This window comes from Lissotriton vulgaris, chromosome 12, assembly GCF_964263255.1.
Source record: "Lissotriton vulgaris chromosome 12, aLisVul1.2, whole genome shotgun sequence".
NCBI classification, from domain to species: domain Eukaryota; kingdom Metazoa; phylum Chordata; class Amphibia; order Caudata; family Salamandridae; genus Lissotriton; species Lissotriton vulgaris.
Genome location: NC_141700.1, coordinates 526,540,291 through 526,563,366, shown reverse-complemented (window position 1 = coordinate 526,563,366; position 23,076 = coordinate 526,540,291). Strand labels below are relative to the sequence as shown.

Genomic DNA, 23,076 nt, shown 5'->3' with positions numbered 1-23,076 from the left:
CTGCCAGAGTGTCTATAGTCGCTCCCAGGTACTGTTGTACGTGGGCAGGCTGAAGATGGGACTTTAGTAGTTCAGCGAGAAACCTAAACTGTGCAGGAGGTGAATAGTGTGTGACATGTGGCTGGCACATTGCTGGGCTGACTGTGCTTGTTTCAGCCAGTCGTCCAGATAGACATGAATACGCTGTCTTCTTAGATGTGCAGCTACTGTCGCCAGACACTTGGTGAAAACTCTTGGGGCTGTTGTCACCCCAAAAGGAAGGACTTTGAATTGGTAGTGCTGATTTTGTATTGTAAACCTGAGATATTTCCTGTGTGCTGGGTGTACTGGTATATGGAAATATGAGTCTTTGAGGTCTAGTGTTGCGAGGAAGTCTCCTTGACGCAACAGTGGTAACACCTGCTGTAGAGTGAGCATGTGGAAATGCTCCGATAAGATGTATTGGTTTAGGGGCCTGAGGTCCAAAATTGGCCTGAGAGACCCGTACTTTTTGGGGATTAGGAAGTACAGTGAGTACACCCCTGTACCCTGGTGTTCTAAGGGTACTAGTTCTATGGCCCCTTTTTGTAGCATGCTGATGACTTCCTGCTGCAATAAGTGTAGGTGTTTTGCGGACATAGGACTGTGTCTTGGGGGAATGTTGGGTGGTGTGGAGGTTAATTCTAGGCAATAGCCATGCTGTATAATTTGCCTCACCCACTTGTCTGTGGTTATGTTTACCCAGACGTGCAGGAACTGCTGTAATCTTCCCCCGACCGGTGTTACATGGTTTGGGGGTAGTGACAAAAAGTCACTGTTTGGTATTGGTAGAGGATCTGGTGGTGTTATTCCCTAGTCCTTTACCTTTGCTGTTATTGCCACGGTATCCACCTTTACTGTTTTTGTTATAGGTGTTTTGCGTGTTCCCCTTGTTGTATGAGGTTTGCTGTGTTGAGCCTGCTCTTGCAGCTCCTCTGTTGCCGGAGCGACTAAAGGAATCACCTCTGTATTGTTGTGACTGCAAGGCTCCCATAGACTTGGCTGTCTCGGCATCCTCCTTTATTTTGTCTAATATGGTGACCGCATTAGGGCCAAACAAATAATCAGGGTTCACAGGTTGATTTAGTAAAGTGCTTTGAACCTCGTTTTTAAACCCAGATATGCGGAGCCACGCATGTCGTCTAAGCATGACACTGGTATTGATAGCCCTGGCTGCTGTGTCTGCCGCATCAAGCGCACACTTGATGGAGGCGTGAGATATAAGCTTTCCCTCTTGTATTAGGTATTCTGCCTGTTTCTTATAAACGTCAGGTAGATGCTGGAGAATTTGCTCTAGTGTGTCATAGTGTGCCCTGTCATATCTGGCTAACAGGGCTTGTGTGTTTGAAATTCTCCATATGTTAGCTGCTTGAGCAGCCACCAGTTTGCCCGAGGCCTCCAGAATCTTAGACTGCTTGTCTGGAGGTGGAGCCTCGCCAGTAGTCTGGGAATTTGCACGTTTGTGTGCATTGGATACTAACAAAGAGTCTAAAGGTAGTTGTCACTTAATGTAGGCAGGGTCCACTGGTTCTGGCCTATATTTCTTCTCAATTCGGGGGTTAATGACTCGTGCCCTGGTTGTTTCCTTAAATATGTCCCCTGTGTGTTTAAGCACCCCCTTTAACATTGGTAATGTTTTGACTGATCTTTCAGAAGTGTTGAAAGTATCAAAGAAGAAGTCTTCCTCAATGGGGTCTGCATGCATTTCCACGTGGTGGTTGTATGCTGCTCTTAATAGCAATGCATTGAAAGCAGCTGTGTCCTCTGTAGGCAAAGTCTTAACAGGGTATGCAGTATTTTCTTGAATGGGCTGAGAGTCTACAGTATCTACAGGATCAGACCATGGTTGAGTTTGGTTGTCCTGGTCACGGTCCACAGGATAATTATAAAGTTCATTATCCTCATATTCCACATCCTTATCTGTGCGTGTGGGAGAATATTTATAAGTCTCTTGCACATGTGGTCTTATAGGCTCAAAGAGAGTAGGAGATGTTGAAGAGTCTTTGTCTTTAGTGGTATTTTATAGGTCTCAGCGTAAGTGTCTGGTCTGATTTTTCTTTTTAGTAGGGTAACTCTGCCAGTATCTGGGTCAACGTACAGTTTTGATTGTTCTTCTGTCGAGGGCTCTTGCTCTTCATGTGCTTGAGCTCTTCTCCCCGTTATCGCCTTCCTTGTTTGTGTCGGTTCGATTTCCGTTGTCGGTTCGACCGTTTTTTGCCTCATGTGCGTTGGAAGTCCAAATTTTATCGGTCCGAGGGACTTTTGTGCATCCACAGTCTTTTTCGGCTGGATGAACTTCTTCGGTGCCGTAATGGTTATCGATCCGACCGTTTTCTTTTGTTCGATAACCGTTTTTTGGCTTTGTGTCGTCTTCGAAGCCTGCTACTTCGGAGCGATGATTTGGAGCCTCGGTGTGAGAAGTTGGCCTGATATGCAGTGCTCACTATTCTAGTGATCACTATGTATCAGTCCAAACAACCCTTATTGATGATTGGTTGTAAGTCAACCGATAGACCAGCTATCCTAGTAGCATGGACAAGAGCAGTCTTCAGGCTAGACACTAGAGGGCGTGTTAAGCCAGCTGTTATACCATCACACATACCCCTTGAACACCAAGTGAAAGGACACCACACAAGTGTTATGAAAATAAACAGTGTATTTATTTAGATCACAACAGCCCTGTACTCTTTATGAGGACAGGATACTAAGCACACAACAAAACTCTTACGAAAATACTTTAAGTTGCACAATTTACACAAATGCCCGAGGGGCACGAAAAACCATATACTATGGAAGTGGAATGCAAAATTACTAGCAGGTAAGTACTGGACTAATCGGCTTTGGAATCGCTAGGACCCACTACTGAACCTTCAGATTACTAGTAGGAGGCCTAGGGGACTCGGGTGCAGAGTGTGCACTCTCACGCGGGATGCCGGACAAAGTCTATGGAGGCTAGTAAAAGCAAAGTTAGTGTTCTCGGGCGAACCCGACTAGGTAGGCTGAAAACGAAAGTGGATCTGGACCCTTGGATAGTGAGGCTATGCTGGGGCACCGAAATGCCGAAGTTACCTAGCCCAGGGGCTGCGGCTGCATAGGTCTGGAAAGACGTCGGGAATCCTCGTTGACGAACCAGGAGCCTGAAAGAAGGAGTTCCTGGCAGGCGACCAGTGAAGATTGTTCGGTGGATCCAAGCCTGGATCGAAGATGGAAGACACCTGTAAGCAGAGGGGACCAAGTCCTGAATCACTAGCCAGTGATCAAATGGGCACCAGGATGGCACGGGATGGAGTCACCTCGACCAGGTGAGTGGGCGACGCTGGGCTCTGCAGTCTCACGGACCAGGAGGCGTTGTCGGCAACCAGGATGGAGGTGCAAGCTGTCCCACGATGGTTGATGCTGTCGACGTCGCTGGACCCAGGATTGGGGCAACAAGTCTTGGCAAATTCAAGCCCACGCGGTGGACCTAAAATGGCGTCTGGAGTGGACTAGGAGGGTCCGGGGTGCTCCTCTTTTGGAAGGGAGCAAGGGCCAGCCTGGAGCACCCAGGCTAGCAGTGGTGATGTCGCCGGTCGTCGTCAGGAAGGCCACAAGCCAGCGGGCTAGTAGCCAGACAACTCGGTGAGCAGCCAAAAAGCAGAAGGGCCCCACGCAGATCTCGTGGATGCTGGGGGGCTGGTCTTCGGTGCTGGAGCTGCTCAGGGTCGGGGCTTCTCGGACCCCAAAGCACTCACCAGAGGATCCCTCGGCGGTCGTGCTGGATAGAAGTCGTGCAGTTCCGATGATGGCCGGTCCCTCGAGGTCTCGTCGCACCTACGGTTCTCAGCGTAGCTGTAGAGGTAGGTGTGAGAAGGTGGCCTGATATGCAGTGCTCACTATTCTAGTGAACACTATGTATCAGTCCAGCAACCCTTATTGATGATTGGTTGTAAGTCAACCTTATAGACCGACATGCGGATTCTAGTGTGGTGTAAGTGATGCACCTACCTACACTATGTGTTTGCCTACTGATCCCTTGCTAAGAGTTGCAGCCAAGGTGTGCTAGGCCTTGAGGAGCTGCAACAGCTGGTTCAGTAGAACTCAGAGTATTCTAAGCTTAGTTATATGTACTAACAGTACTTATGTGATCTTTCAACAAGATATTCTTAGGATACGTGTGGTAAAACAACAGCAAGCTCAAATCCCAACCGCTGCTCACCAATGTGAGAAGGTGGCCTGATATGCAGTGCTCACTATTCTAGTGAACACTATGTATCAGTCCAGCAACCCTTATTGATGATTGGTTGTAAGTCAACCTTATAGACCAGCTATCCTAGTAGCGTGGATACGAGCAGTCTAAGGCTAAAGACGAGAGGGCGTGTTAAGCCAGCTGTTATACCACATATACCCCTTGAACACCCAGTGAAAGGACACCACACAAGTGTTATGAAAATAAACAGTTATTTATTAAGAATCACAACAGCCCTGTACTCTTTATGAGGACAGGGTACTAAGCACAAACCAAAACTCTTACAAAAATACTTAAGTTAGCACAGTATATACAAATGCCCGAGGGGCACGGAAAACCATATACTTGAAAAGTGGAATGCAAAATTACTAGCAGGTAAGTACAGTACTAATAGGCTTAGGAATCGCTAGGACTTAACTATAGAACCTTCAGATTACTTATAGGAGGCCTAGGGGACTCGGGTGCAGTGTGTGCACTCTCACGCGAGATGCGGGACAAAGTCTATGGTAGCTAGTAATTGCAAAGTTAGTGTTCTCGGGCGAACCCGACCTGGTAGGGAGAAAACAAAAGTGGATCCTGACCCTTGGATAGTGAGGCTATGCTGGGGCACCGAAATGCCGAAGTTACCTAGCCCAGGGGCTGCAGCTGCATAGGACTCAAAAGACGTCGGGAATCCTCGTTGCCGGACCAGGAGCCTGGAAGAAAGAAGTTGCTGGCAGGCGACCAGTGAAGAAAGTTCGGTGGATCCAAGCCTGGATCGATGGAAGATGACACCTGAAAGCAGAGGGGACCAAGTTCGAGACTACTAGCCAGTAGTCAGTGGGCACCAGGAGGGCACCGGATGGTAGCCACCTCGACAAGGTGAGTGGGTGACGCTGTGCTCAGAGATCTCACGGACCAGGAGGCGTTGTCGGCGACCAGGATGGAGGATCGAGCTGTCCCACGAAGATAGAAGCTGTCGGAGTCGCTGGACCCAGGATTGGGCAACAAAGCCTTGGCAAATTCAAGCCCACGCGGTGGACCTAAAATGGCATCTGGAGTGGACCAGGAGGGTCCGGGGTGCCTCTCTTGCAGAAGGAAGCAAGGGCCAGTCTGGAGCAACCAGACCAGCAGCAGTGATGTCGTCGGGCATCGTGAAGAAGGCCACAAGCCAGCCGGCTAGTAGCCACACAGCGCGGTGAGCACGCAAAAGCAGAAGGGCCCCACGCAGATCGTGGAGATGCTGGAGGGCTGATCTTCGGTGCTGGAGCTGCTCAGGGTTGGGGCTTCTCGGACCCCAAAGCACTCACCAGTGGAGCACACGGTGGGCTTGTTGCAAGGAAGTCGTGCAGTCTTGGCGATCGTCGGTCCCTCGAGGTCTCGTCGCACTCACGGTTCTCAGCTTTGCTGTAGAGGTGAGTAGAGGTCAGAGGTGCCAGGGAAGCCGGGTCTCGTCGAGCTGGGTCGTCGGATTCGTGAAGAAGGACTTGCAGCAGACCGCAGTGTTCTTAGGATGGTGCCCGCTTGATGCAGGGTGACTACTCCTTAGCCACAAGGGAGAATCTTGAAGAAGAAATCTTGAAGTCCTTTCGCAGAAAGTCGTGTCTTGATTCCAAAGATGATCTAATTTGAACAGGGGGCCCGCTCCCATCTTTATACTAAAAAAGGGGGCTGACCCGGTGACTAGGTCCTGCCTATGGGTGGGACTAGGAGGGGGGTGGTTACACCCCTCTGCCATGCCGGACTTCCCCAGGCCAGGGGCTGGTGTGCCCCTAGAACTGGTTCAGACCGGCCTATGCGTAGTGAGCACCGGGGTGCCACTCAGCAGTCACCTTCCTGAAAAGCCCTGCCTACCCAGGATACACAAAACCATGTCTGGGACGGTGCTAGCACCGCCCCGGACAGGAAACCCTTTGTCCAAGCCTCCCTCGCTGGAAGGACTCCAAGCAGCAGGAGGTCAGACTCGTGTCTGTGGTGGCAGCATCCATTTTGTGGAGCTGAGGCTTCAGTTAACTTTAACCGGGGTTCACAGTTACATACATGTCGTGTCCCTCTAGAAGGGTGGAATGCTAACCCCGTCGCCAGAATTGGCGAGGGATTAGTATTCCAATTCGTATGACACTTTACTCGACATGTTTTGATAAAGCAATACCAAAGATAGCATTTAACTGCGAGGATTATAATGCACTTAAGAGTATATGGTATGCGATATCATGGAACAGCTATTTGGACTTGGTTCCGCAAGCTGCAGACAGGCTCCGCTCATGCCAGAGCACCATCTCACACGATTCCAAGCACTCTGCCTTCAGGATTGTCAAGGCCTGCCATAGGAGTGACTGATAGGAATCTGTGTGTCCATTTTAGGGTTAGGTATAGGTATACTACACCTACAGCAAAGGGTGATTACACGACTTTGCCCCAGCTGTCATGCAGCCAGTTGTGTCAAATTTAGGAGGCCAGCCAGGGGTGGCATAATACATGCTTCCGCCCCTGGCAGCCCTGGGTACACCCATGCCCTGAGTTACAGGGTCTGATAGGGTGGCCCAGTACCAATTGGAAATGTACCTAGGGTACATGGAATCCATTTTACAGAGAGAGCAGTAGGCCTGGGGTCCTGATTGGCAGGATCCCAGGTCGACTATGTCAAAAACCAGCTAAAACACAGGGCAAAAAGTTGGGGGCAACCATAGTCAGGATGTACCTTCCTACAGTAGGTAGAGGTCAGAGGTGCCAGGGAAGCCGGGTCTCGTCGTGCTGGTCAGTCGGATTCCGGAGGAAGGACGTGCAGCAAACCGCAGTGTTCTTAGATGGTGCCTGCGGATGCAGGGTGACTACTCCTTAGCCACAAGGGAGAAATCTTGAGAAGAGTCGAGAGTTCCTTTCGTAGAAAGTAGTTTCTTGATTCAAAGGTGATCTAATTTGGAAGGGTGCCCGCTCCTGCCTTTATCCTAAAGAAAGGGGTGGGTACGCTACTAGGTCCTGCCCTAGGGGTGGGACCAGGAAGGGGGGTGGTTACACCCCTCTCCCATGCCGGACTTTCTCCAGCTCAGGGGCTGGTGTGCCCCTGGAACTGGTTCTAGCCGGCACATGCGTAGTGAGCACCGGGGTGCCACTTGCAGTCACCTTCCTGTAAAGCCCTGCCTACCCAGGATACACAAAACCCTGTCTGGGATGGTGCCAGCACCTCCCCTGACAGGAAACCCTTTGTCCAAGCTCCCCTCGCTGGAAGGACTCCCAGCTGCAGGGGGTCAGACTTGTGTCTGTGGTGGCAGCATCCATTTTGTGATGCTGAGGCTCGGGTTAACTTTAACCGGGGTTCACAGTTACATACATGTCGTGTCCCTCTAGAAGGGTGGAATGCTAACCCCGTCGCCAGAATTGGCGAGGGGTTAGTATTCCAATTCGTATGACACCTTACTCGACATGTTTTGATAAAGCGATACCAAAGATAGCATTTAACCGCGAGGATTATAATGCACTTATGAGTATATGGTATGCGTTATCATGGAACAGCTATTAGGACTTGGTTCCGCAAGCTGCAAACGGGCTCAGCTCATGCCAGAGCACCATTTCACACGATTCCAAGCACTCTGCCTTCAGGATTGTCAAGGCCGGTCATAGGAGTGACTGATGGGAATCTTTGTGTCCATTTTAGGGTTAGATATATGTATACTATATCTAAAGCAAAGGGTGATTACACCACCTTGCCCCAGCTGTCGTGCAGCCAGTTGTGTCAGATTTAGATGGCCAGCCAGAGGTGGCATAATACATGCTTCAGCCCCTGGTAGGCCCTGGGTACACCTATGCCCTGAGTTACAGGGTCTGATAAGGTGGCCCAGTACCAATTGGATAATGCGCCTAAGGTACACGTTTCAATTTAGTGAGAGAACAGCTAGGCTGTGGGTCTGATTAGCAGGCCCACAGCCAGAAAAAGTCGTAAACCAGTGAAACAAAAGCAAAAAATCTGGGTGATCATAGGATTGCAGACCCTACTCTCCTACACTCGGCTCGACGGACCCCTTCGCTTCGATCCTCTCCTTCGGCTCGAGTGTTTTTGTTTGCACCGTCTTTGTCTTGTCGACTTTCTGTTTCGGTTCGACAACCATTTTTTGCGTGAGTCTTTTGTTTGTGTTGCCTGGCGTCGACGTCGATCTTGTCGGTTCAACGGCCTTCAGCTTAGGCATGTCTCTGGGTGTACTGGCTCTCGGCTCGACAACCCTCATATGCGACGCCTCGACCTGAGCCTCTGGAAGCGTATCAGTAAATGTACTGGGCTCCGTACTCACGGTTGGACCTGTGTCCTCGCCGGAGTCGTCCTCTACGGCTCCTATGCCTGGATCGTCGTCCCCTACCTAGACGATGTCGTCTTCTTCGTCGATGTAGTAGTTGGAGTCATGTTCCGACCCCTGCTCCAACTGTTGGTCTGAGTCCTCTGCTTCGACGACCTCTTCGTCGTCTTCAAAGATGTTCTCCGGTTCAGGCGCTGGCTTCTGCATCGTCTGCCTCGCTGCTCTTCGAATCCGAAGTGTCTTCTTCGATCGAAACTGCGCACCATCTAAGCAGTCGGCTTCATTGTGTTCCGGAGATTAACACTTGTTACACACAGGGTGTTTATCTATGTGTGGAAACTTTGAGTTACAGTTGGGGCATCTTTTGAATGGACTCCGTTCCATCGACGATCGGTCCCTTGGTGTCGAAAAGGCAGCACGGCCCGATTCGACGTTCTGATTAGAAAACTACACAAAGAAAGTTGTCGGCACCGATCGAATAACAATACCGACGCCCCCAAAGGCCGTTTCGCCTTTTAGAAAAGTTTTTTTATCGACTCCGAACTCCGAGTTGGAAATCACATCCGAACCCAATGGCGGAAAAAAACAATCTGAGGATGCCCATGCGCACTGTAGTCCAGGGGAGGAGCCACCTATCTCGTGATACTTCGAAGACTCTTCTAGGACAACAATGTGCAATCTGGATCTAACACTAGGCGGCGATCTATGCACAGATATGAATTCAGCAGCCCACATGCCTCGAACATCTATTTACAACAGGGGACTTGAAAAGAGAGGGCTTGGGGTACTACTCTCTCCAGACCTGCGCTTGCTGGCGCGGAAAAATAAAGAACGGATGTCAGCGCGCGAGGGCGGCGTTTAAGTAGCTACCGCGACATCATCTCGGCGACCCAAACGATGGACACGGAGCCGCACAATGCCACCTTCCGACGCGCAGGGGTACTGATGACAAAAACTTTCCGGATCCAGTCTGACGCCTGGGGGTAAATCTAAGGTAAGGAATCCATCACTACGTGTTTCTTTCAGATAGAATATTTTAATACAAAAACAATTGGTCTTAAGTTCAGTCTTTGAGTATGTGAATTTATTTGCTGACTGAGTGTGTACAACAAATGCTTAACACTGTCCTCCGATACTGCCTTACTGCTCGACCACACTACCACAAATAGAGAGTGAGATGCTATCTCACTTTACCTCTGCCTACCCTTGGGGATCCACTGGACTGTGCACACTATACCTCACTTTGGTATAGTATATACAGAGCCAGCTTGCTACAGCTAATATGACAAATCCTTCTCCTGGCGCATTGCCTTCTTCGTTTCAGAGGGGTTGAAGCTGCTGTTCCTCTTCTGGTGAAAATTCTGCATCTGATCTGAAGTGTTTTATATTTAAAGAGGCAGCGCAATCCTCTTCCTTATGTTCCGGTGACAGTTGGAAATTCTAGACCTGTGTGTCTGAGTATGTGTATTTTACCCCGCACTGAGGGTAAGTACAAAAAAGACTGTCTTTTATCCTCTATTACCTGGAGCCAAACATTCCCAAAGGATCATGGAAGGGAGCCGGGTTTTGCACATTTGATTGTAGAACTCTAGCTGAGTTTGAAGAACTCTGATCTGCTAATCCTCGATGGCTCGAAGTGACGTTTAAGTCAGGTTCGAAGACTAGAGGCTGGTATGAGCCCTTAAGCGTCCACAGGCCGCAAAGGCTTCGGAGTTGCACAGTACTTCAGTGCAATCTTTCTGAACCAGATAGCGGGGAAAAAACAATCTAACAAAGAAGCCGTTGGACATGCACATTGCCTCGAGGAGGTGGAGACTATGTAACACCAGCAGTAAAAAGACTTCCTCAAGAAAAACAACTTGTAAAGTCCGAAACCAACACTAGATGGTAGGAGGGTGCATAGCATGTGTATCTGCAGCCAACACATGCTTCGAATTTACAGATCTGTTCAAGGTGACCTCCTGCAACAGTTTTATTACAATTGCTCAGCTCAACAATATCTTGGAAGTGGGTGCTACCATCTTTCCAGAATTGAACAGCTAATTGACCACGTTCAGATACGTTAGCAATGATGATAGTTATGCAAGAAGGTGGGTGGGTTTGGTGCTTTCAAACAACCAGCAAGCAAGACATCACCACTCACTGCACTTTCTCACTCAGTACCAGCGAAGAGTCAGACCTATGTAGGGTACCAATATACCATTATGGTCAATACTGAAAAGGAACATGAAATCTTTTCCCAATTGTTAAGTAACCTTTTTATGAGTGGGTGTGTAGAAAACATTACAATATTTAAGGTTCATATTTTAATTTCCAAATTAAATGGTTATTCATTATCAAGTTTCCTCTTAAGGCGAGCAGGTCATTTCGACTAAAAACCTGTGGTACTTACTTTTCGATTTCTGGGGCACAGTGGACAAATTCGTGATTCCAAAATTTAAAAGCTGGATTTTTAATCAACTCAATGAAAGTGATTAGAAGACCCCAAGGATGCGGACGGTTTACTATTAATCGTTCCAGTAGAACCCTAAAAATTGAGAAATAAAAAAACAGTTTTAAATAGTATGACATATAAAAACTTATTGAAAGAACAGGTGAATTATCCATCACCCAAGAGAATGTTCAATACCAGACCAAACCCCTTCAGCTGTGCAGCATATTCTATCAAACAGAGCAATATGCACTAATAATCACCAAAACATCTGCAGAGAGACTAATTTGCACCCACACGTTCATAAACTGCTGTGTCCAACACCTTCACCATTTTTATCTCTAGCCCCCCGCCCCTTCCTCAGAATTCCAAAATCCTACCCTTAGCTAAGCCTTACCTAGTAATCTGCTCCTGGATAGCTTCTGTGTTTGCCTCTGCAAAAAGGTACAGCATGGTACAGCTGAAGTAGTGCGTGTGACTATTGGGATACCGTAGTTGATTGGCAATAGCATTCAAGAACAAATAGCGACCTACAACCAAAAGAATAACAAATTGGCATGTTTACAACTTAGTGGTGACAAACTCAAGGCAACTAAACGTTAGCCAAAGTTCGGACAGCAAATTCAATAAACACATGCTCTCAGACTACTAGCTAAAACATGCAAAAATATAATTCAATAACAACTGGCTGTGGAAACAATGTGCCAAAAAAGATCAATATATCTTTTATTTTAAAAATGAAAATGGAGACAAATGGTCTAATACCCAGACAAGGCTCATAAGAAAGGATGCAATGGTGAGACGAAGCAATCTGAAATGATGGCATGGCAATACAAAGTCAAGATTTAAGAAGTCAGACCAAATGGTCCATTGACTTTTCACAATTACGCGAAACAGTAATCACTGGTATATAAAACCAGTACTGAAAAGGGTACAACCCTTACACTACAGATCGTTAGCAGAGCGAGAAGGATGTGCAGGGCGTTACGGAAGCTGCGGCTAGACTTTGTCTATCAGATATGTTACCGAAGGTCATATAATAGACATCTAGAGGCAGATTCCTTAACTTTTCAATTGAATACCATAGCTATACCCACCTGGAGGAGGGTCTGCGAACGATTCTACATAAGCTCTCAAAGAAAACCAGCTGGTCGAAATTCCCCACAGACCAGGCATATGTAGGAATTAAATGAAAAAGAGCATGCCTCTATAAAAAACATAGCGAACAAGTTACCTACCTTCGGTAACGATATATCTGTAAGAAACGTTAGTTAGTGATAGATTCCTTAACTTAGAATAACCCCCAGACGTCAGACTGGATCCGGAAAGCTTTTGTCAGCAGTACCCCTGCGCGTCGGTAGGCGTGGTCATACAGCTCTGCTTACGTCAGTGGCGTTGTAGTCGCCGAGATGACATCACTGAAGCTACTTGGACACGCCGACGTATGCTGTCAGTTGTGTACACGACTTTCCGCGCCAGGAACGCAGAGCCATGCAAGATACCGACCACTGGTGCATTGAAACTAGGGCCCTGAAAGGGATGACCTTAACCCTAGAAATCTGGTCGCAGAACAGGGAGGATGGGTGGGGCAGTAAGGAATCTACCACTAAGGAAAATGCTACTTACCAGTATGCATCTGTTCTTGGCATGTAGAGCTGCAGAGTTACACACTATGCATAGATGGCCACCTAGTGTTGGCCCCGGATGTTTGCAGTTTATTTTATTGTAGAAAAGTTTATGGGAGTCACGGGATAGGTGACTGCTCCTTAGGATGATACTGCGCATGGGCATTGGCTCCATCCCCAGATTGTTTTTCGCCATTAGGGAAGTGATGGAGCTGTACAATAAGTAGTGATGTCCATGTGATTTGTATCTAAGATAACACTGGAACAGATAAAGGTAGTCGGGTGGGCGTGTGTAACTCTGCAGCTCTACATACCAAGAACAGATGCATACTGGTAAGTAGCATTTTCCGTTCGAGGCATACTAGCTGGAGATTACACACTATGCATAGATTGTATAGCAGTACCCACACCTAGTGGCGACCACCCGTATCTGTTGCAGTTGTTTGAAACTGTGTTTTTAATACAGCCTGGCCCACAGTGGCTTGTTGTTTAGTTTGCACATCTACACAATAATGCTTTGTGAATGTGTGCGGTGTAAGCCATGTCGCTGCTCTGCATATGTCATCTAAGGGGATATTCCGTAAGAATGCCATTGAAGCCCCTATCTTTCTTGTTGAGTGGGCTTTTGGAGGAATTGTTAACGTGAGTTTTACTTTTTGGTAACAAATTTATATGCATTTAACTATCCATCTGGCAATGCCCGATTTTGATATAGGGTTGCTTTTATGTGGCGGCGAAAGAGACACAAAAAGTTGTTTTGTTTTACGAAACAATTGTGTTCTTTCGATATAGTACAGCAGAGCTCTTAACGTCTAAGGTGTGTAAGAGCCCTTTCTGCGACTGTTTGAGGCTGCGAGAAGAATACAGGAAGCTCAAGGGATTGATTTAGATGGAATGGTGAAATGACTTTAGGCAGGAATTTTGGATTGGTACTGTAGGAGAGTAGGGTCTGCAATCCTATGATCACCCGGACTTTTTGCTTTTGTTTCACTGGTTTACGACTTTCTTGGGCTGTGGGCCTGCCAATCAGACCCACAGCCTAGCTGTTCTCTCGCTAAATTGATGTGTACCTTAGGTGCATTAACCAATTGGACTTGGGCCACCCTGTCAGACCCTGTAACTCAGGGCATCGGTGTACCCAGGGCCTACCAGGGGCTGAAGCATGTATTATGCCACCCCTGGATGGCCACCTAAATCTGACACAACTGGCTGCACGACAGCTGGGGCCACGTGGCGTACTCGCCCGTTGCTGTAGGTGTAGTATCCCTATACCTAACCTTAAAATGGACACCCGAGTTCCTATCAGTCACTCCTATGGCAGGCCTTGACAATCCTGAAGGCAGAGTGCATGGAACCGTGTGAATTGGGCTCTGGCACGAGCCGAGCCCGGTTGCAGCTTGCGGAACCAAGACCCAATGGCTGTTCCAGGATAACGCATATCATATCGGTAACTTCGGTATCGCGTTATCAAGGCATGTCGAGTAAGGTGTCATACGAATCGGGATGCTGCCCCCTCACCAATTCTGGCGACGAGGTTAGCATTCCGCCCTTCTAGAGGGACACGACATGTACGTAACTGTGAACCCCGGTTAAAGTTAACTGAAGCCTCAGCTCCACAAAATGGACGCTGCCACCACAGACACGAGTCTGACCTCCTGCTGCTGGGAGTCCTTCCAGCGAGGAGAGCTTGGACAAAGGGTTTCCTGTCAAGGGCGGTGTTCGCACCGTCCCAGGCAGGGTTTGTGTATTCTGGGTAGGTAGGGCTTTGCGAGAAGGTGACTGCGGAATGGCACCCCGGTGCTCACTACGCATCTGCCGGCTAGAACCAGTTCCAGGGGCGCAGCCCCTGACCTGGGGAAAGTCCAGCAGGGGGAGAGGGGTGTAACTACCCCCCTTCCTGGTCCCACCCTTAGGGCAGGACCTAGTCATGTACCCACCCCTTTCTTTAGGATAAAGGCCGGAGCGGGGACCCTTCCGAATTAGATCATCTTTGAATCAAGAATACTTTCTACGAAAGGACTTCGAGACTCTTCTCAAGATTTCTCCCTTGTGGCTAAGGAGTAGTCACCCTGCATCCGCAGGCACCATCTAAGAACTCTGCGGTTTGCTGCAAGTCCTTCCTCAAGGATCCGACGGCCCAGCTCGACGAGAACCGGCTTCCCTGGCACCTCTGACCTCTACCCACGTCGTCAGCTCAGCTGCAATCTGTGGGTGCGACGAGACTTCGAGGGACCGGCCCTCATCAAAACCTGCACGCTTTCTTAATCAGCACGACCATCGAAGCAATTCTCCGGTGAGTGCTCTGGGGTCCGAGAAGCCCCGACCCTGAGTAGCTCCAGCACCGAAGTGCAGTCCCCCAGCATCTCCACGATCTGCGTGGGGCCCTTCTGCTCGCTGCTCAGCACGTTGTCTGGTCACTAGCCGCTGGCTTGTGCCCTTCTTTGACGACATCCGACAACCAACGCTGCTCGTCTTGTTGCTCCAGATCGGCCCTTGCTCCCTTTTTCAAGAGGAGCACCCCGGACCCTCCTGGTCCACTCAAGACGCCATCTTAGGCCCACCACGTGGCCCTGAGATCTGCCAAGGCTTGTTGCCCCAATCCTGGGCCCAGCGACGCCGACAGCGTCAACCTTCGTGGGACAGCTCGCACCTCCATCCTGGTCGCCGACAACGCCTCCGGGTCCGTGAGACTGCAGAGTCTAGCGTCGCCCACTCACCTAGTCGAGGTGACCGCCAACCGGTGCCTTCCTGGTACCCTCTGACTACTGGCTAGTAGTACGAACTTGGTCCCCTCTGCTTTCAGGTATCAACAATCACTGATCCAGGCTTGGATCTCTACGAACTATTCATCACTGGTCGCCGGCCAGCAACTCCTTTTCTTCCGGCTCCTGGCTCGTCAGCGAAGACCCCAGACGCCTGTAAGACTTGTGCAGCCGCAGCCCTCGTGGCTAGGTAACTTCAGCATTTCGGTGCCTGCATAGCCTCTTTACTCTAGGGTCCCGAGTCCCTCGCTTCCGACTTGCCTTATCGGGTCCGCCCGAGACCACTAAACTTTCCGTGCCCTCGGGCACTTGTTTTAAATTGTGCACTTGAAGTATTTTCTAAGAGCTTTGGTTCTGTGCTTAGTACCCTGTCCTCATAAAGAGTACAGGGCTGTTGTGATTCTAATAAATATACTGTTTATTTTCATAACATTGTGTGGTGTCCTTTCACTTGGTGTTCAAGGGGTATGTGATGGTATTACAGCTGGCTTAACACGCCCTCTAGAGTTTAGCCCGAAGACTGCTCGTATCCACGCTACTAGGATAGCTGGTCTAAGGTTGACTTACAACCAATCACCATAAGGGTCGTTTGGAACAATACATAGTGGTCGCTAGAATAGCGAACGCTGCATATCGGGCCAACTTCTCACAGGTACGAAGAACCACTTTGTTATGATGCATTTGCAAAAAGGGTTCTTGAATGGTAAATGCTTGTAGTTCACTAACCCTTCTAAGAGAAGTAATTGCTACCAGGATAGCTACTTTCCAAGCTAGGAATTGCAATTCACATTTATGTAATGGTTCAAAGGGAGGACCCATTAACCTTGTAAGAACAATGTTCAGGTTCCACACTGATGCTGGTGGCGTTCTGGAAGGAATTATTCTTTTGAGTCGTTCCATGAAAGCTTTAATAGCTGGTACTCTAAAAAGAGACTGATGTTGTCTGTTTTGTAAGTATGCTGCAATGGCAGCAAGGTGCAGTCTGATAGACGTATAGGCTAAGTTACATTTTTGAAGGTGTAATAGATATCCTATGATGTGTTGGATAGACACGTCTAAGGGATCTATTTGGTTGTTTTGGCAGAATATGACAAAGCCTTTCCACTTACCAGCATAACATGCTCTGGTAGTGGGATGTCTAGCTTCTTTAATGATGCTCATGCATTCTGGAGGAAGGTTGAGGTAACCAAACTATGACCTCAGGAGCCAGATCGCTAGGTTGAGCTGAGCTGGGTCCGGTTGTCTGATCTCTCCATGGTTCTGCGTTAATAGGCGTGGAGATAGATTTAGTTTTTGATGTGGCAGCGTGGTGTACCATGGTTGTCTGGCCCAAGTTGGAGCGACTAGAATGAGTGTCAGGGAATGTTGTTGTAGTTTGCGCACCACTAACGGAAATAGTGGGAGAGGAGGGAAAGCGCACGCAAATAGTCTTGACCAGTTCATCCATATCGCATTGCCCTTGGACAATGGGTGTGGGTATCTGGCGGCAAAGTTTGGGCATTTTGCATTTTCGTGGGTGGCGCAGAGGTCTATCTGAGGTTGTCCCCACATTTGGAAGAAAGGATGAAGAACTTGTGGATGAAGTTCCCACTCGTGGATCTGCTGTGTTTGTCGACTTACCAGATCTGCGATAGTGTTTTGTACTCCTGGGACGTGTTGGGCTAAGAGGAAGATTTTTAGCGGTATAGCCCATCTCCATATCTGCTGTGCTAACAGAGAGCTGCAGAGAGTGTGTCCCCCCCCCCTCCCCCCCTGTTTGTTTATGTAGTACATAGCTGTCATATTGTCTGTGCGGATTAAGACGGCTTTGCCTGAAACTTGAGTTTGAAATGCTTTCAGAGCTGGAAACATGGCTAGCAACACCAAATGATTGATATGAAGTAACCTTTGTTGCAGTGTCCACCTGCCCTGCATGGTGTGATGCAGTAGATGTGCTCCCCAGCCGGAGAGCGATGCGTCCGCTGTCATGACTACTTGGGGAACTGGCTCTAGAAACAGTCGTCCCTTGGAAAGGTTTTCGGTGTTCCACCATTGCAGAGAACGAGGAGTACGACAGTCTACCAACACTGGGTCTGTTAAGTGACCTTGAACCTGGTTCCATTGGCGTGCTAGGAAATCTTGAAGTGGATGCATTTGCAATCTTGAATGAGGTACTACAGATATGCAAGATGCCTTCATTCCTATGAACACTCGAGCTGGTAGCGAGTGTTGTGGTTTGAATTTTGTTAGGATATTTTGTACACTTGTTATCCTGGCTGGAGAGGGATAAGCTAGTGTTAATTGGGTGTTTATTGTAGCGCCAAGATATTGTTGTATGTGCGAGGGGTGCAGATGCAATTTGACATGATTTACCGTGAATCCCAAGTTGTGAAGCAGTTGAATGGTAGCGTAAGTGTGTTGTACACGCTGGCTTTTATGAGCCAGTCGTCCAGATATGGGAAGATGTGAATGTGCTGTCTTCTTAGGTGTACAGCTACTACTGCTAGCCATTTGCCCGTGGCGCTGTTGTGACCCCGAATGAAAGCACTTTGAACTGGTAGTGTTGTACGTCTAGCACAAATCTGAGATACTTTCTGTGTGCTGCATGGATGGGAATATGGAAGTAGGCGTACTGGACATCTAGAGTGACAAGGAAGTAGTTTAATACCAGTAATGGGAGGACCTGTTGTAGTGTGACCATATGAAAATGATCCAACTGTATGAAAAGGTTCAGAGGTCTGAGGTCTAGGATGGGTCTTAGAGATCCGTCCTTCTTTGGTATTAGGAAATATAGGGAATATACTCCTTTGTTTTTCTGATGCTCTGGAACTATTTCTATTGCATTTTTCTGCAGGAGAGATATTACCTCCTGTCTGAGCAATGTTAAATGTTCCTGTGACATTGGACGTTGCTTGGGTGGTATGTTGGGGGGTAGATGTTAGTTCCAGACAATAACCTGATTGAATTATTTGGAGCACCCACCTGTCTGATGTGATGTTTTCCCAGGCTGGCAGGTACGGTTGAAGTATTCCCCCGACAGGAGTGGAATGAGGCGGGGGAAGGGAGTCATTGGGCGTTGTTATTTTTGCCTCTGCCTTTGTTATTGTTACCCCTGTACCCACCCCTTTGGTAGCCTTTACTGTAGGTAGACTGTGTAGGGGCTTTGTACGAGGTAGTAGCGGTCTCTGAAGTGTATCCCCTGGTGGCACCTCGATAGTTTGAGCGACGAAATGAACGTCTGGGAGCCTGAGACTGCAGGGCTCCCAGAGATTTGGCAGTGTCTATCTTTCTTCATTTTCTCTAATGATACATCTACCTCGGGTCCAAATAGGTGTTGTTTGTCAAAGGGTTGGTTAAGAATGGCGCTTTGTACCTTGGGTTTGAACCCGGATATGCGCAGCCAGGCGTGTCTGCGTAGGAAGACGCTGGTGTTAACTGCCCTAGAGGCCGTGTCCGCTGCATCAAGGGCACACCTAATAGAGGTGTTTGTGATGTTTTTCCCCTCCTGGATGAGCTCGTTTGCTCTATCCTTGTACTTGTCAGGGAGGTGACTCATTAGTGACTCTAGCTCATCGTAATGTGCCCGTCATATCTGGCTAGCAGTGCCTGTGTATTGGCGATACGCCACATGTTTGCTGCTTGAGACGCTATTCTTTTGTCGGATGCGTCAAGTAGCTTAGACTCTATCTGGTGGTGCAGCCTCACCGGATGTTTGAGAGTTTGCTCTCTTGCGTGCGTTGGAAACTACAAGTGAGTCTAGTGGTACTGGGCCTTTAATATATGCTGGGTCTGATGGGGCAGCTTTATATTTCTCTATCCGAGGGTTAATGACAGAGTTCTGACTGGGTCTTTGAAGACTTAAGGAGCATGCTTGGGTCCTTAGCCAGAGTCTTTTGCGCAGGGTCTGGGTAGGATAAAATCAACAGCAGGGGATTGATCTTTTGGTGCGGAGGAAGTCTTGTGCACTGAGATGGCCCGTGTTGGTTTCTTGGCAATGTCTTTCACTGGGGAGGCAGCCGTCTTTTTCGGCTCCGAAGCTTTTTTCGGTTCAGAGTGTTTTGTTTGCTTCCGTTCTTGGATACGATGATTTTTTCGGTTCCGGTGGTGTCTTGGAATCCAAAGCGGGCTTGCTTGGTTCTGGCCTGGGTTTCGGTGCATAAGGAGTAGTGGTGTGCTTCGGCGCCGATGGCTTGGAAGTCGGGCCGTTGTCTTTTCCGGTGCCGGTGTGTGCACGCCGGCACCGTGTGAAGGTCAGCTCGAGTCGCCTGAAGGCTTGGTTAGCTTCTTAGCCGGGCCTGAAGGTGGGGCAGTAGAAGCAGTTAGGCGGTGTGCACTCTAGCTGAAGGGCGAGGGTGTGACCGGGGCCGTCTGTGTCGAGGAGGGGTCGGGGTTGACTGTCATACCTATGACCCGCTGCGCTGGAGTGATGTCCTCGACTTCAGAATCTTCTGCTTCGGAGCTGCTATCGACGTCGTGGTGTTCAGGGACATTGACGCCCTCCTCGAAGATGTCGTCCGGAATCGGAGCTGAAGATCTTTGAGCCATTGTTCTCTCACTCGTCGGTCCTGGATAGTCTTTTTGGAGCAGAAAGAGGCACAAGCTGAACAGTCTTTCCCCTCGTGCTTTGGAGAGAGACAGAGGTTACACACCTCATGCAGGTGGTGTGGGGAAACTTCGACCCACAAGGAGGACACTTCTTACATGGCGTCCTTTCCATGAGCTGGAGTTGAGGCCTAGGTAGGACGACCGGAATCGAGATCCTCGATGTTTGAAGATTAGCATAGACTGGAAAGCGTTCAAAACTAAGTTTTGTAGTTTGGTGAGGATTGCGCGCCGAAGGAAATCTGTTCCAACACGGAGAACTGGAAACACATCCATGCCCGGTGGCGGAAAAAAAACAATCTGGGGATGGCACCGATGCCCATGCGCAGTATCATCCTAAGGAGCAGTCACCTATCCTGTGACTCCGAAAGACTTTTCTACAACAAAACAAACTGCAAACATCCGGGCCCAACACTAGGCGGCCATCTATGCATAGGGTGTAATCTGCAGCTCATATGCCTCGAAAATAATGTTTCTTACAGATATATCGGTACCGAAAGTAAGTAACTTGTTCATCTGAAAGAAACAAGTTAGTGATAGATTCTTTAACTTAGAATAGATACCCCAACAATACCACCCCGGTGGTGGGCCTGCGAACAAAGATCACATCAGAAAGTCACAGAGAACAGAACAGCCAAAGAAGTCGTCTGTCCTGACTTGACTGTCAAGGCAATAATGCTTAGTGCAAGTGTGCAGCAAGGCCTACGTGGCTGCCTGACAGATGTCTTGCAGGGACACACCACGTCCCAAGGCAGTAGTAGATGCGGTCGCCCTGGTAGAATGGGCGTGCAACCCAGTCGGAGGTTCCTTTTTAGACAAAGAATAACAGACCTTGATACAAAAGATGACCCAGAGGGAGATAGTCCTCTTGTGTACAGGCCGGCCTTTCTTGGCGATAAAGTAGCCAACGAAGAGCTGGTCATCCACCCGGAACTATTGTGTGCGATTCAGATAAAAGGAGAACACACTTTTTGGGTCCAAACGGTGGAGCCTCTCTTCCTCTCTGGAAGGGTGTGGAGACAGAAAGAAAGTAGGCAAGGTGATAGCTTGCCCGATGTGGAAGGCAGTGTCAACCTTGAGCAAGAAGGAAGGACGAGTGCGAAGCACAACCTTGTCCGGATGGACCGACAGAAAAGAGGCTTACAGGAAGGAGTCTGGAGCTCACTTGCATGCCTAGAGAGGTGATGGCAACCAGGAAAGCAGTTTTCAAAGCTAATAAACCAAGGTAAGGAATCGATCACTAAATAATGTCTCTTACAGATATATCTTTACACAAGTAAAAGTAGAGGCAGTGGTCGCAGCTAATCTGCGCAGAACAGGCGTTTTTCAGTCTTCCCCTATCTCGACAACTGGCTGGGATCTGCCGCTGACCCAATGATGATTTGTGAGCCACCACTGCAATTGTTGTGCAGTGCCCTCCGAGATCTTAACGTAGTCAGACAGGTTCCCTGATGCTGCGCCCACTGGAAATTCAGGTCCCACTGCAGAGCCCGCATATGCCATCTGGCATGGTTGGTGAGCAGGATGCAGAGGCCATGAGGACCAGCAGCCTCAAGGTCGACCTGACCGAAACCCGGGACAAGAGCTGAAATATCGGATTACTAGCATGAATTTCCTGGACTCGCTGTTCGGGAGGATAGACCCGAAACTGTGCCGTGTAGAGAACCGCTCCAATGAAGAGGAGCTTCTGAGAGGGAATCAGGTGCGACTTCGGCACGTTGATGGAGCACCCCAGCAAATGCAGGAGGTCGGCCGTAGCCTGGAGGTGTGAGACAACTGTTCTAGGCAAGCCCGCATTCAACAACCAGTCATCGAGATAGGGGAATACTGAAACCCCTGATCTGCGAGATGAGAAGTGACCGCCGCCATCACCTGCGTGAACACCCGAGGGGCGCTTGTAAGGCCAAAGGGGAGCACGGTGAACTGAAGCACAAGTTACTACTTGTGTAACGATATATCTGTAAGAGATATTAGTTAGTGATAGATTCCTTACCTTAGAATATCCCCAGGCGTCAGACTGGATCCGGAAATTTTTTGCGTAGCAGTACCAATGCTCGTCAGTAGGCGTCGTCCGCGGCTCCGCATCCGTCGTCCGAGCCATGATGACGTTGTCGGAGTACTTAGATGCCGCCTACGCGCGCTGACGTCAGTTCTTATACACAGCTTTTTCGCGCCAGAAACGCAGAGCCATGATAAAAACCAAAACTGGTGCCATGAAACTAGGGCCCTGAAAGGGGATATCGGTTCGCAGAACAGGGAGGATGGGTGGGTCGGTGTAGGAGAGTAGGGTCTGCAATCCTATGGTCACCCCCGATTTTTGCTTTTTGCTTCACTGGTTTGCAACTTTCCCTGGCTGTGGGCCTGCTAATCAGACCCACAGCCTAGCTGTTCTCTCTCTAAATTGACAACCATGTACCTTAGGTGCATTTACCAATTGGTACTGGGCCACCTTATCAGTCCCTGTACAGCATACCTTAGGTATCCAGGGCATAGGTGTACCCAGGGCCTACCAGGGGCTGAAGCATGTATTATGCCACCCCTGGCTGGCCATCTAAACAGACAACTGGCTGCACGACAGCTGGGGGCAAGGTGGTGTAATCACCCTTTGCTTTAAATATAGTTCCCTATATCTAAACCTAAAATGGACACATATATTCCTATCAGTCACTCCTATGGCAGGCCTTATCAATCCTGAAGGCAGAGTGCTTGGAATTATGTGAGATGGTGCTCTGGCATGAGCTGAGCCCGTTTGCAGCTTGCGGAACCAAGTCCTATAGCTGTTCCATGATAACGCGTACCATATACTCTTAAGTGCATTATAATCCTCGCGGTTATTTGCCAACTTTGGACAGGGGGCCCGCTCCTATCTTTATACTAAAAAAGGGGGCTGACCCGGTGACTAGGTCCTGCCTATGGGTGGGACTAGGAGGGGGGTGGTTACACCCCTCTCCCATGCCGGACTTTCCCCAGGCCAGGGGCGGGTGTGCCCCTGGAACTGGTTCTGACCGGCCTATGCGTAGTGAGCACCGGGGTGCCACTCAGCAGTCAAGCTGCAGGGGGTCAGACTTGTGTCTGTGGTGGCAGCATCCATTTTGTGGAGCTGAGGCTTCGTTTAACTTTAACCGGGGTTCACAGTTACATACATGTCGTGTCCCTCTAGAAGGGT

At 49.0% G+C, this 23,076-nt stretch overlaps 1 protein-coding gene across 11 annotated transcripts in view; it reads right to left on the bottom strand.

Annotated features, from left to right (window-relative positions):
* Window positions 1-23,076, bottom strand: part of CNOT1 (CCR4-NOT transcription complex subunit 1) — a 1,684,613-nt gene that overhangs the window by 30,329 nt on the left and 1,631,208 nt on the right. For all 11 annotated transcript variants that reach the window (XM_086945302.1, XM_086945307.1, XM_086945301.1 and 8 more), the window contains 2 exons: window positions 11,340-11,472; window positions 10,904-11,038 (listed from right to left, as the gene is read on the bottom strand). In XM_086945302.1, coding sequence (XP_086801428.1) covers window positions 10,904-11,038; window positions 11,340-11,472 — 268 coding nt within the window. The remainder of the gene's footprint in view (window positions 1-10,903; window positions 11,039-11,339; window positions 11,473-23,076) is intronic.